Source organism: Parasteatoda tepidariorum, chromosome 6 (genome assembly GCF_043381705.1).
Source record: "Parasteatoda tepidariorum isolate YZ-2023 chromosome 6, CAS_Ptep_4.0, whole genome shotgun sequence".
Classification (NCBI taxonomy): Eukaryota; Metazoa; Arthropoda; class Arachnida; order Araneae; family Theridiidae; genus Parasteatoda; species Parasteatoda tepidariorum.
Window position 1 is genome coordinate 59,110,223 of NC_092209.1, and position 14,747 is coordinate 59,124,969.

At 25.9% G+C, this 14,747-nt stretch overlaps 1 protein-coding gene across 1 annotated transcript in view; it reads right to left on the bottom strand.

Annotated features, from left to right (window-relative positions):
• LOC107452471 (methenyltetrahydrofolate synthase domain-containing protein lost) overlaps positions 1 to 8,103 on the bottom strand; it is an 18,884-nt gene extending 10,781 nt beyond the window's left edge. The window contains exons 1-4 of the mRNA XM_016068950.3: positions 7,862 to 8,103; positions 4,898 to 5,011; positions 3,663 to 3,776; positions 601 to 691 (exon numbers count right to left, since the gene is read on the bottom strand). Coding sequence (XP_015924436.2) covers positions 601 to 691; positions 3,663 to 3,776; positions 4,898 to 5,011; positions 7,862 to 7,975 — 433 coding nt within the window. The 5' untranslated portion in view covers positions 7,976 to 8,103. The remainder of the gene's footprint in view (positions 1 to 600; positions 692 to 3,662; positions 3,777 to 4,897; positions 5,012 to 7,861) is intronic.
• Positions 8,104 to 14,747: the final 6,644 nt, after the last annotated feature.

Genomic DNA, 14,747 nt, shown 5'->3' on the forward strand with positions numbered 1-14,747 from the left:
TATGAATTTTACTTCATAAATATCCTATATAGTAACTAAAATAACAATTTAATAGTAAAATTTGATTATTTACAATGTTAACATTCATTTTAGTAGAATGGGTAGACTCGCCCCATACGAGAGATTTGTCAGCAGTTCTATAAAAATATACAGTAACAGCGTAACTGTTAATATTTTCTAAAATCGATTTCACAGCTTTAAAGAGGGATAAATAGCGATTCCAAAACACCTATTAAAAGCCTTATTTCTTTAATATTTACAAAAGTTTGACCACTTGAAAGTTGACAAACTGAAAAAATGGGTAGACTCGCCCCGGTTTACGGTATATTTACAAATAATGAATTAAAAAGTTTGTTACAGTTATATGGAGTTACATTTTTCAGTTTACTTAAACAAAATGTCATTAAGCAATTCATATTTTTAGTTTCTGCCAGTTTTGGCCGGTTATAACCAGTTTCTGCCACTGGCATGGCAAAAACCAGTTTCTGCCTGCAAAAAGCCAACCCTGATCATCATTGGTACATTATAGGTTAATACCAATAGGAAAGTATTAAATAGGTGTAAAGGTAGATGTCATTTTTAAACAGAAAGTATAGTTACCACAAGGTGAGACTGCTACTGAACCTAATATTACAATATCAATTTTGATTTTACTATTCAGGCCGATTCTGGAGCTGTAATTTCTTACTCCCTAAAATAAAATAAAAAAAAGTTAATGAATAATAAAATATGTAATTACAACAATTTGCAGTAAAAACTTTTTTCAGAATAGAAATTCAAACAGAATGCAAAAAATGAAATAGGTAATCAAAGGAAAAATTGCACTTAAAATCAACAAACAAAATATTTTAATTGATGCTAGAAATGACATATAAAATAGACAAAAACGTTGATGTTAAAAGGTCAGTTTCTTTCCTTAAAAAAAAGTTTTATGAAGACTTAAAAATAAGAAAATAGAATTTTCTTATACCACTTACTTTACTATCTTAGTACATTTTATATTTCTGATAGACTACTGATGTTTGGTATTGATTACTGCAGTTTTAATATAATATATGCTGTCAATAAATCTAAAAATGATTAAAATGTAGTTTTAACAAATACAAGATAACATTCAGAGTATAATACTTATACTCAGAATGTAGTGGCATCGCAGAGTTATCAGAATTAATCAAATAATACTAAAGCGAACAGATAATATAAGCTATGTGATGTGGTTATTGAAATAAAATATAAATATTATAAATTATATCGGATGATGATCAGATTAATTTAAAGAAACATTTGATGTACGTTGTTAGGAAATTTTATAGCTCTTTAAAGATGAATCTTATTCAAATGAAGAGTTCTTAAAAAATGGAGGATAATGCGTTACCATAATCCTTCCTTCCAGATGGATTAACTACGGGTCTAATAGGTCAGTGCTATTTTACTTTCACAAGGGATGACAATGTACTAGAGTTCAACATCATTTTATTTTATTACTTTCTTAAGAATCAGATGTCATCGGGTATAAAGAGGTGATCAGAAAAATTTTCAAAAAAAAAAAAAAAAAAAAAAAAAAAAAAAAAAAAANAAAAAAAAAAAAAAAAAAAAAAAAAAAAAAAAAAAAAAAAAAAAAGATAATAAATTTAAAAAAATGGCCATTGGGAGGAAATTTTTGCAGAGCAAACATATCCTCTTGTAGCCAAATTGGGTGAGAAATGAAAGCATCTGAACGTTAATATAAACCCTACACATGCTCCTATGGTGAAGAAATGAGATCGCCTAGAGGAAAAAGATCGCCTAGAGAAAAAAGCATTTCGAGACTGTGTGTCTAAGTTTTTAAAAAAAATTTTAATTCAGAAAAGAATGAAAGTATTAATTGATTTCTACCTTATATTTTAAATTTACTAGAAGGTTTTTCCAAAAATATTCAAATAAATATGTATACACAGTGGAAGACCGATGCTAGAAATACAGTCAAGAAATCTTAGCTGAAAAAATAACCTTTACAGGTAAAATATATATTTAACAAGTGATGCTAAGAAAGCATGTGGGCGAGAGGTAACCCTTTATGGGTTACAGTTAAACAAAAAGTTCATATTAAAAAAATAGATCAATTTAAAGGTGGAAATGCCACAGCTGTTAAGAGAACCAAAACTAAAATAACCATACTCATTTGTTTAAGAAATTATAAACATGAATAATAAACAACAAAATTGAGTTAAAGCAGTTAAGATTAAAACGATTCAGTGCAAGTGTGATGTAGCAATATCATAAGCCATATATAAAAAAACATTATTTTTACAGTTTGTAAAAATAGAAATTAACTAGATTTTTCAATTAATAAGATGATGCTTAAAATTGAATGATATTACAGTTCTAGATGAATTCCTTACAAAAATAATTGTTCATTAAAAAATTTATAAAAGAATTATAAACCATTTAATAATTATATAAATAGGAAGATACTAAAATTTAGTAAACTATCAAGAAATTAGTAAATTAGGCACTATCAAGAACAAAAAATTTTTGTTTTGTTCCTATTTTTTTCAGTCAAATTAACTACATATTTAAAGTAAATAAAATTCGTACCTGACAAGAGACACAATTAAAAGTTGAACAATATTTTGGAAAAATCAATTATTATTAATTTTTACCTCATGATTTGCCATGGTTCAAAATATTCTTTTTATTTTGAAATAAAAAAAAATGCACACTTAAAAATAAATATAACAAATGTTAGAATTATAATAATTTTCATAAGACGTTCATTTTGCTACTACAAAGTCTATAAATAAGATTTTCATTAATAACCAACAAAACTTTAAAAAACATGCAAATATAAGCCATTTTGTGATAAAGTAAAAATGTTTAAGTAAATGGATAGCGATAATCAACTTTAATATTTTAACCCTTTGATGCAGATGGGGACACTGTTGTCTCTTTTCTAATTTTTTTATTCTTATGACAATCTAATTACAAGTAAAGATATATTTTGGTACTTTTAAATTATAAAAAACAGTTTAATAGTTACTAAAAAGAATCTGTTAGATTATCGGAAAATTACATTTATACTAAAATATAAAAGCTCCCAAAAAAGTAGTTTGAAATTTTGTTTTCATTCACACTTGAAAATGTATCAATAATAAATTTTTTAAATTGAAGAAATTTAATGATGAATAACTGTTTCTCTTAGATCTAAATAACAACATATAAGTGCATATTTGAAAAAGAACTGTGTTTGGAGGGTTTTACTTTAAACGCAGAAAAAGACACCTGTGTTTCATGCTATATTTTGTAATCACAAATTATTAAAATGTTAAATATAACATTTTCTCTTATTTTGATCTAAATTAATGCAAGAAATAAACGAAAAAAAGTATGAAAAATATATTTAATAAAAAGTCTGCATCAAAGAGATAAAATGATTCATATAAATGATAAAGAAAAATTAACTGATCTGTAAAAAATTATTTTTTGATAAATAAGGAATTAATTTTTTTATACTATGTTTTTTAAAATCTTAAAAATAAATTGCAAAAGAAGATGAAAATTTATAAGGAAGCATTCTTTCATATGGGTGAAAAGTTATAAAAATTTGAAGACAACAAATAAAATTAAGTTATAATAATCAAATATAAACGTGAAACAACATGGTAGTTTTTTTGATTGATTACCTCTGATGTTGAACAAACTTGCAATATTTGTTTAGATGCATTAGGTGGTGGATTGATTTTATTCAGAAGTCCATTTCTTAAACGAGGGGTCGGAACCAACAAAGTTTTGTTATCCTAAAAGAAAATTTGTTTTTTTAAATGTGCATACATTAAGTAAGGAGGTTAAAAGGATGTTTCCAATGTGAAAGTTATTTTTATAGAACATTAATTTTCTTTTTTAGTTCCACTTGTTTATTGAACCATGCTCATATTTAATCACTTAGAAAGGTTATAAAATGATAAAACCTTAAATAAATTGAACCTTTTACATAAAAAAAAAAAAAAAAACGTATGAGTCAGAAAATACATTATGAACTAGAGATGTGCCTGGTCCTAAAATTTTGAGGAGTCTAGGTACCCTAAGAAAATTAAATCTTTTATCTGAACAATTTTGGGCATAGGCTAAATTTTTTTGTTGTTACCTGGCCATTTACAATACCCAGCAAAATTTGGATTTATTATCCACCCCTGAATCATAATATTTATGCAAAATATAAAAATCTTATAATTTTTCACTTAAAATTTTTTTTACAATTATGAAAGGAAAATTTATTGTGCACCTATATCAATAGAAGCATGTGTTTTTATTTTTTAATTTTGCAATCATACTTTCTTACAGTTATCATAGAATATCAATCATTGTGATTTTATTAATTTAAAAAAAAATATTATTGTAATTCCTTATTTCTAACTTTGTATTTATTTAACTTTCATATTAATTTAGTTAAATCAATTTTCAGCAATAGATTTCTGAAATTTTACGTCCTTCTCCTAAACGAACACTTCTCTTAAGCAAACATATTTCCCTGTACCCAAGATGCCCATTTTACTAAGGTTTGCCTTAATTAAAATTCTGCTCAAAAGTTAAATATGTTGGCTCTAAACAGTTATATGAACATGATTATTAAGAAACTGATGGAATACATGAATTTCCAAAATTACATATACAAATAATTTTAGGTTTACTATGATCCTGAATATGGTTGTGTAGAATATAATTGAGTGTTACTGTGCAATGGATATCAGAGTTGCCAATTTATGATGTTAAAATTGTTTAATATGCTTAGTTGAATTTCACAAAAAACAAGTTATAATGACATAACTAAAAGCATGAAATCACGATAAGAATTTGTGTGAAAGCTCTATAACAAGTGCTGAAAGTAAAATTTTACATACATCACTATAAAATTACTTACAGTTAAAGTTAAGAATCGTATATGTTTCTGAGGAGTGTCAGGATTTACTTTTACAACATGAGCTTGTTGATATTCTTTCAGCTGCTTCACTTTGTTGCATGCTTCTTCTGCCCCCTAGAAGAAAGAATAAATAACTTCTTCTATTAAAAATTAATAACATGCCTAACACATATGAAGACTAAATTTTAATCTTGCTTTTTTAAAATTTTAATTATATGAATTTTTAAATCTGTTCTTATAAGGAATATTACATAAAAAAAAATACTTTAAGAAATATAGGTTTATTTAAGTATGAATTAACACTAAATACAAGATGACATTGGTGAATTTGCCTGTGGAAATTGTATTTTGGCAAGAAATTAAATTGGTTTTATTCAGCTAGTCTCAACTGCAAAGAATCCTTATTCCCACATGGAATGATGGTTGTTGAAGACAAAATACAATATGGTGGTTGGCGGTCCATTTGCCATGGATAATTGCACTTCAAGAAGAAGATCAGAGATACCCACATATGGTACCTCTGACACCAGTTAATCATTTATAAGCAAAATGGCGTTTTAAAGTTGAGCTAAGTTTCTCCACACAAGTTAGAATGTTAATTAACAAGAAGTTAATTAAATACAGTGCTGTATCGTACATCATAGTTGTTGAAATGGAATTCTTTCTTGTCTATGTCTTTTACTTAGGTAACTTAGATTTATTACTTGTTTGTGTATTTCATTGTAATCATGATATATTTCTGCTTTGTGTACCAGGCAAATTTGATGCATAATTAATTTGTTTATGTTCCATATGGCTTTGAGTCTGCCTTTTTGTTAAGAAATCGTTGTGAAAGAATATAGAATGTGAGATTTAAGAGAATTGATATTTGACGAGTTTCATTTTCTTTCTTTTTGGTTGAATTATAAACAATTTTCGATATTAAAAAACAGTTTTGGTATTTTTTACACTATTTAAAATTATTTACAGGAGTGCACCAAATACTTCATGCGTCTACCGGTAAATCTTGGTCCCTGGGGTAATTCCTCGTTAATGTTGTTTTCATCATTAAATTATCTCTTTATATATCATAATTAAACTATCCCTACATATTTATATCACTAGTAATTGTCATATTTATATTAATATCAACCACATGCATTGCACCAATAGAATTAACATATTCTTTCATTCTTCATTTTAGATTTATTTATTTTTGACTGATTTAAGATTTCTGATTGTGTAGTTTTGATTCAAAAGAAATAATTTTCGAACATGTTATATTGCGATGTCTAGCAGATGATATAAAATTTCTTACATCATCTAGACCTAGCAGGAGTAAGCTCCGAAATTCATAGAAAGATTAATATAAACACAGCTAGAATTAGAAATAATGACTTTTTGAAACTAGTTGCAAAATGTGAAAGAGAAACATAAGAAAAAAAACAAGATAATAAAACAAAAAAAAACATAAATCAAAGCCCAGGTGAACTGCCAGAGTAATTTAGTTGTGCAGGTGGATGCTATGAAGATATGTATACAACAGCTATGATTGATCATCAAAGCAAAATAATTTATTGCCATAATAGTAACCAATTCTTTTGCAAAATGTCATAATATTAACAGAAAATACAAAAAATGCAATAAAGAATATTACATAGTATATTATAATAAAACCTTTCATCTTGAAAAAGCCACCTAAGTAAGAGAAAGTAAAGTTCCTGGAAAGAGGAGAGGAAAATCTAAGCAAGCCAAAACAAGATAGAATATAGACAATTTTTAATGTTAATTATATTTTGTATGGACTTATTAATTTAAAGCTGTAAATCTATTCACAATAGATATGGAAGCCATAGATAATGCAAATAAAATGACCAAAGATTTGTTCAATGAAGTATATTTTTCATGCTGAATAAATTTATATTTTAAACCTGAAGTATCATGAAATTTACAACCTACACCTGCAGAAAATTACTGTCAGATAAATTTTGATTGCAGTTCTATGATAAATTTAAAAAGTATCTATTTATATTAAATGCGAGTGGTCAATAATTATCCCATCCCAAGGGTAATTTTTGGACAGTTGTTAATTATAATAATTTTATTTACAAGTGCTTCAATGATAAATATTTAATAAGATGGATATCACAATATGCTTACTCCATGCTAAAATTTGCAACATTTGTTTGATAGATTTTGTAAAATTTTAATGTTGTTTGTTGGCACTTTGGTGACAGTTTGCAAATAAATTTTGTAAAAAATTGATCTTATATGTATTCAAATAATAAAAATTTTGAAACACTTTTTTCAAATTTAAATTATTTCATAAAATGAAGATAAAAACGATATAGAACCAAGTTTTAAATAAAATAAAAACACATATCTAATGTTAATAATTTAATGATTGATGCAAACATTAAGTTTATACTTAAATTTTGCAAAAAAATGGGTTCTACATAAATACATCTAAATAATAATATTGAAACTATTTAAAATTTTTTTTTATAGAAAATAAACATGTGAAAAAAATTTTGCAACCAAATCAAACCTCTATCTTTTGGGGTATTTCTGCATCATGATTTGTGGCAGAATAATCGCCAAATTTTGGCAATTTCAGGGCAGCGTCCCACGAGAAACTAAAAAAATATCATAAAAATGGATCAACTCCAAAGGTATAGCCACCACTCCCAGGCAAACATCTGCATGATTTTTTTCCCTTCTTTTTTTAAAAAAAAAAACATCAAGTTTAAAATGTATTTGACAACTTGGTGATTGTAGTTGGTGTGACAGATCATGATACGGAAACACCTGTCCTTTAATCAAACATATTCGGACACAGGAAAATAAATTTAAAATTTAGTTAGGATGCTTTTTTGGTAGCATTACCTCGATTAACAAATGGGAAGTTTCGAGCCAATTTACTTATTTCTAGATAAATTCAAAAATTTGTAAGGAAAAAATTAGGAATTCTCACATTTTACTAACTTTGAAGTTTGGAATTCGATTGAAAACTGGTCTAGGAAAACGAGCTATATTATTTTCTTCCAAGTAAGACCATATTCGCTGCCTAACCGAATCTTTTGTAACATCACATTGCATGTTATTATTGGATTTATCACTAGGAATGAAATATCAATTAGACTTAATAGCTAAAAAATATGATAATCTTTAATAAAAATAAGACTGCCTTTAAACTGTCCTGTCAACCATTCATGCAACGTTTTCGATTGTTTGTTTCTGCATCCTTAAAAATATGCCAATTAAAACTTTTAATTTAGTTTTGTAATAGGTAAATACCAAAATTTAGCTTTATAATATAATTTAGCTTTATATATAGCTTTTAATTCGTAGTAATATAGTCATTGTTTTTCCTTTAATTAGAAACTAAAATTTTTAATAAAAATGACGCATAACGTTTTAGAAGGGCAAAAATGAACAGCAAAAATCTTAATTAACAAACAAACATTTTTGACAGCGGGTTTCCTGCGTGAAAATTATTTTTATCTTTCTTCAAATAATATCACTTCTAATTTATTATTTGACTGTTATTAATCTAATAAAATTCAATGCATATAGTGGAAAGCTTTTTCTAAGAACTTAATTATCACTATTGTTGTTTTATATGATGGAAGTAGTGCTCCAAAATGTGAAGTTTTTTTTTTCATTGTTTACCAAAGCTATTTATTGTTTCCTGACTTTTGTGTCAAGAATTGATTACAAGCCAATTAGATTTATCATTCTGATTAATCAACATATTCAACTTTTAATTCTGTGTGGGTATACGTTGCTATTTGTCAGAACTGCCCAGAGTTTATCTCGTGAAGGCTGTAGAATTTTGCTTCGTTACCGTGTGGTACCTTTCGAAGTGTATCAGCAGGAAAAATTTCAGGAAGATCAGGGGGTTCTCGAAATGCGTGCTTTATTGAGGGGCGAAGATTTTCCTGTTCCGGAAGAAAACCAATCTCGAAATCAAATGCGACCTGTGCTGCCTGAAAATTTTAATCCTTTTCGAGAATTTTGTATGGCGAGTATTCATTATCGAGCTACATACCTTATTTCCAACATGTATGCATCTTTGCGACAAGGTAAACACGTTCTATCGGCTGCTGAAAATTATTATTATGGATTCTTAGATGAACTAGTTCAGTATGTTACATCATTTATTGCTGTAAACAGGCGAAGTTAAATCACAAGTATCAAATCAGGTCTTCTTTGTTGCTGTTAATCTTAAATCAAACATTGCTTTCTTGCTTGTATATTTTTTTAAATTTTTCTTTCAGTGTCAAATTTATTTTGAAGGTGAAGAGCTTTGTAAAGGTATTGATGTGTATTTATATTTATAAAGCAGGATAAGGTTGGATTTAATAAGTTGTTACTTTAAAAATGTTTAAAAGTTTGTGCAGAATTTTGCATTAAATAAGCAGAGAAAAGGTAATTTTAATACATATTTGGTATTTAGTTTTGAGATTTGTTCAGTATGTTACATCATTTATTGCTGTAAACAGGGTAAAATAAATCACAAATATCAAACTAAACCTTCATTTGTTGCTGTAAATAGATTATTTCAGTAAATCTCAAATCCAACTTTTGCTTCCTTGCCTGTATATTTTTAAACTTCTCAGTGAGTGTAAAGTATTTTTTCAGAAGTTGAAGAGCTTTGGTAGGTACTGTTTAGATGTGTATATTTGTGTATTTATATTAATAAAGCAAAGTAAGAGTGTATTTAATAATTTGATGAGCTTTAGATATGTTTAAATGTGTATTCACATTTTTAGATGTATAATTAAGCAGATGTAAGGTAAATTTCAAACATATTTGATATTAAGTCTTGTGATTTCTGCACGTTCTGAACAGAAACTATTTAATCAAAAGTCTCAAATCAAATTTTGCTTATAATGTTGAATATTGATGATAATTTGAAGAGCATTGCTACTGGATTAGACTATTTATAAAGGCTTCTTTATATTTGTTGTTGTGATTTAATCATTTTTTTGTTAGAATTTGTTATTATGAATTAAGGTCTTGATATCTATATTAATCATCATATATTATCATGTAATGCAAGCTAATCTTAAAAGATATTCATGAAAGGTTTTTATATTTAAATATAAACAACTTTTTCTAAGAAAAAATTCTTATAATAATAATAATTATTGAAATTTGTTAATTTTCTTAAAACTGAATAGGATTTAAAAGTAATAAAACTTGTGTAGCAGATATTTTTTCTTTATGCAATTAAAGTACATTTACTTTATGGGATTCTAATTAATGTGTTTAGCAGCAAGTAGCAACAATGTGATCCATTGGCAGAAGTGTCAGGCACCAGGATTCCTTTTGTTCACTTTATGACATTTTTGACAGAATATAGTACAATTTCTAGAATATTTTAAATTTTTTATAGTCTCTGTTGAAGATAATATAAAATAATTATCCAACATCTTATTAAATAAAATTTTGTTGTACAATAAAAATAACTTAACATAAATTATAATCACTTTTAATTGTAGTTTTGAAAATAAAATTAATGGATTTTAGTGGTATTTTGACTACATATATAATTTTGATAAAGTAATCAAAATTCATAAGTTAGTGAATAATAGGGATATTTTTTTAATATTGTGATGTGAGTTGTTAATTTGTATGAGATTTAAAGTTTATTAAAATTAATAATCACTGTATATAAATATTATTTTTTATCATCTCTATTTTGTTTAAATATGTGCCCAGTGTAGAATGTAAAAAGATAGACATTTTGCGATATTTCAAGCCTACTATAATTAAAATTTTAGTATTATAATTTTTAATTGATGTGCATGTAATTAATTGATTATAACTGAAATGAATTAAAACCACTGTGTCAGCATTATTCAAATTCATATTTAAAGTCTTCTATGTTAGGAATTAGTTGGTTCCTTTGTATCAACTTTTTTGTTACTAACTTCTTGAGATAAAAAATGTGAACATCAAGTGAGCAAAGGAATATTACTAATTAAAATAAATGTCTTATAAATTTTAAGTACTACAAACAATTTTGGAACTAAAAACTATTTTAAATTGTTATTTTTCAGTATTATATATATTTGCTAGTCATTCTTGCTCAAGAGTTTTTTTGTAAATATGATGAGAAGCATATTGTTCAGACGAATGCTGATTTATTTTAAAATAATATGAATGATATTAGTTAATTATATCTATGCTACTATAGAGATCATTAAGTATTTTTAATTAACACTATTAATTTTAATGAAATCATTCATATTTTACATTATAAGTTTATAATTTATTTTTTAATTTTAACCCTACATTAGGCATAGAAAAATAGATAGGCATAGAAAACAAATTAATACTGTTTTTTTTTTTTTTTTTTTAACATTTATTTATTGGTTAATTTGCAGAAGAAATTTCATTTTACAAAGTGGAATTTTTTTTCTGAGAGACAAAAACTATATAACTGTTTGAGATATAGGCTTAATACATAGGTTTCTCTTTGTTTTCTTTGGCAATATGACAGGCTTTGTTGTTTACGGTCCAGCTTTCCTCAGTATTGATTTGGCAGGTTTTGATAATCTTTATTTTCTCATTTAAATATTAATGTTTGAGTCTCAATGTGTATACTTTTTTTTGACATGGATTCTAAAAATATGTGATGAATGGTTGTTACAGAGTATCCTATGTAAGTTATTTTCAGGAATATATCTTAGGAATTTCAGAATTCAGCTAAAGAATAAACATTTTTTAAAGCATAGCAAATGTGAGTTCATACTTTTGTTTACTTTTTTTTCAATGAAAACAAAATTTGTTTAAAAAGATCCTTCTTGCAAAATTTAGTTTGAGTGTTTGTTTTTGTGTAATAAAAAAAATCAAGATGCATTTATATTCTTTATTCATTGTTACATATTCAGTAAGCACTACCAACAAAGAAACTAAGTTTACAATTTGTATTAATTTAAGATTCATCAAAAAGGAAAATTATTATGAAAGATTTATTTTGTTAATGGTATGTATTTTATTATTATTTTTTTTCATCTTCAAATCATGTCTCATTCTGTTAATATGTTAATCATTTCTTATTTTACATTAAAAATTTTTGTATTATGATGAAGCTCATTGCTCCAAAAAATGAATAATTTAATATTTTATGCATTTAGATTTTTGTGTAATCCGAATAGATTTTTTAGAGCATGAAGATATTGCTGTCATTTTATCATTGTTCTAATGTGCAATTATTTTACTAAGCAAAACAAATTTTAATTTCTTGCTCATTGCAAAAATTTTAAGGCAGTTAAGATTTTATAATGTGTAAGAATTATTTATTAAGAACTAGGTAGAATTTCCAGTACTGGCAAAAATATCTCATTCTGTTTAAAAGACAATTTTTTCTGTTATAGTAAGAGATTATACTTTGACAAAGGTATAAATACTTTACAAAATAAATCATTCGATTTTTTATATAATTAGTTTTTTGCGTAATCTAAATGATTTTGTTGGGAACTACACAAAGATACTGCTGTTATTTTCTCTTTGTTTGAATGTCCATTTATTTTACACTGTAAAATAAATTTAAAGTTTTATCTCTTGCAAAAATTTTGAAGCTGTCAATTTTTTGTGATAATTTTATAGTGTATAAAAATTATTTATTAAGAGCTAGGTAGAAGGCAAAATATTTTATGCTATGTATATTCAGAACAACTGTTAAAAGCATTTTCATGTTTTATTACACGTTAAATAAAATGTTCACAATTATATGTTTTACATTTATTTTATTTCCTTCAAATATCATTTAACTGATGATTATTATACTATTAGAAATAAATTTAAATGGGGCACATATCCAAAAGTTACTTTATGTAAAGAATTTTTCTAATATGTCTATCAATAGTAAAACAAAAAGTGTATATTTAGTTTGCCCCACTTGGAAAATAAAAAGTTATACTATGTTCAAATTATTAATAAAATTTTAGATTTTTTTTCGAGTTAATGATAATTAAGCTGTAGAAATCACGATTTAATTTGACGCAATATTAATGAATTTATTTTGTGGAAAGTAAAAAGGTATGAAAAAAACGCTTTAACTGTTTAATTTTTAAATATGTGTACACAAGTACAGTCTAATTTTGCTCTAGCAAATATCGATATTGCGAGATGTCTTTAAGTTTAAAAAGTTTGTGATCTGTTTTGCATCTAAGATGTTTGCGAAAATAATGGAATATAGATCTCTAAAAAAAAATAAAACTTTGCAAAAAATTCATTATTAATTTTGTTATAATTTTTTTATATACCTTATAAATGATCTAACTATATTTTTAAATACATTATGTACCCAAAATTAAGTCTACAGCTCAGGGCTACTATTGAACCCCGTGGCAGAATCACAGCAACATTGTCGCAGAACGTTACTGAGTTCTTGCAGAATGATTTTTCTTTTGAAAAGTAAAAAAAAATAAATATTTTTCTTTTCTGCAGAAATTTAAGCGTAATATTTGAATCATGCATTTAGATAACCACTTTTTGACGTTCTCAATTTACGACGATATTTACGATAGTAAAACGATATAATGTTTCGGTGATATTGATTTTCACGTAGATTTTAAAAATCCCGATATATTTCAAAGAATATGGAAAATTCGAATCGTGCATTTGAGTATTTACTTTTTAAGGCAATAATTCTATCGAATGTTTGGCAGTTGATTTCTCCATAGTTTTTAAATCCGATATTATTTATTACAACAACGTAATCTCAAAACGAAACACTCATTTGAGGAGCCCGATTCGCGTGACTTCGTCGTCTATCTTTATTTCAGCAATTACTACTGCGAACTTAATGATTTTTAATTATATATTTTATTGTGATAATTATTTACAGAATGCGAAGAAGGAAATAATTCGTGTGTCCGCTCCCCCACAAAGTGCGAGAATATCACCCATAATATTAGAATAAAAAAAATTATTGCATGTTTTATTAAAAAAATTATATAGTTTTACAGCGCTTTTGTTATTTTAAATTTGTAACATATATGTTTGTTATTATTAAAAGTATCTATCAGAATGATACTAGTGATGGAGAGTTTTGTCTCAGATTGCTCGAAAAAACTCTGCCACAGGGCTATTAAATCGATGAAATTCCAATACAAAAAATTTTTTGGTAATTGTTAAAATTTGTAATATCGATATAAATTTGTAATATCGATTTTTTGTTATTTCAAATCGATTTCTCTGTTTCCATGGAGTTCATTGTCATGGGATTCAGTGGCTTACATATTAAATGAATGTTGCATAGAGAAAATTCTATCCATGTTTTCTTCTTTATAGCAATTTAATTACTGGTGATCTAAAAGTGTTCTATTCTTTTAAAACTAGTATCGTATTAGGGATAAGCGGTATGTTCTCATGTCAACGCACTTAAAAATAAAGTTTCATCATCACTTTGATTGCGTACTAAGAAAGAATAAGAATAATAGAAACAAAACTTTTTTTTTTTTGAAGTTCAGCCAAAACAACATGATTTTTCAAAGCTCTAGACTGTTTACTTTTTAACTGTCTTAAGTTTTAGTTTTTTAATGACTTGTTGTAGTTCGGAAATAACAACAGTTTCACAATTGTTTGCACATTCATTTATTTTAAATATTCCTTTTATGAAAATACCAGTATACCAAACCATGAAAAAGAGTTTTGCAAGCATCAATAGGAATTCAAATTCATACACAATTTAAATCAAAGTTTGAATTGTTATTGTTTTTAAAAGCTTCTTGACTGGAAAGAGTAATAATAATAAATTGGAAATTACAGTATTTTTAAGTAAATAATTAAAACAAATATTTTTAATTATTCCAAATATTATTTTATTTGCTAAATACTAAGTTATTATATGATT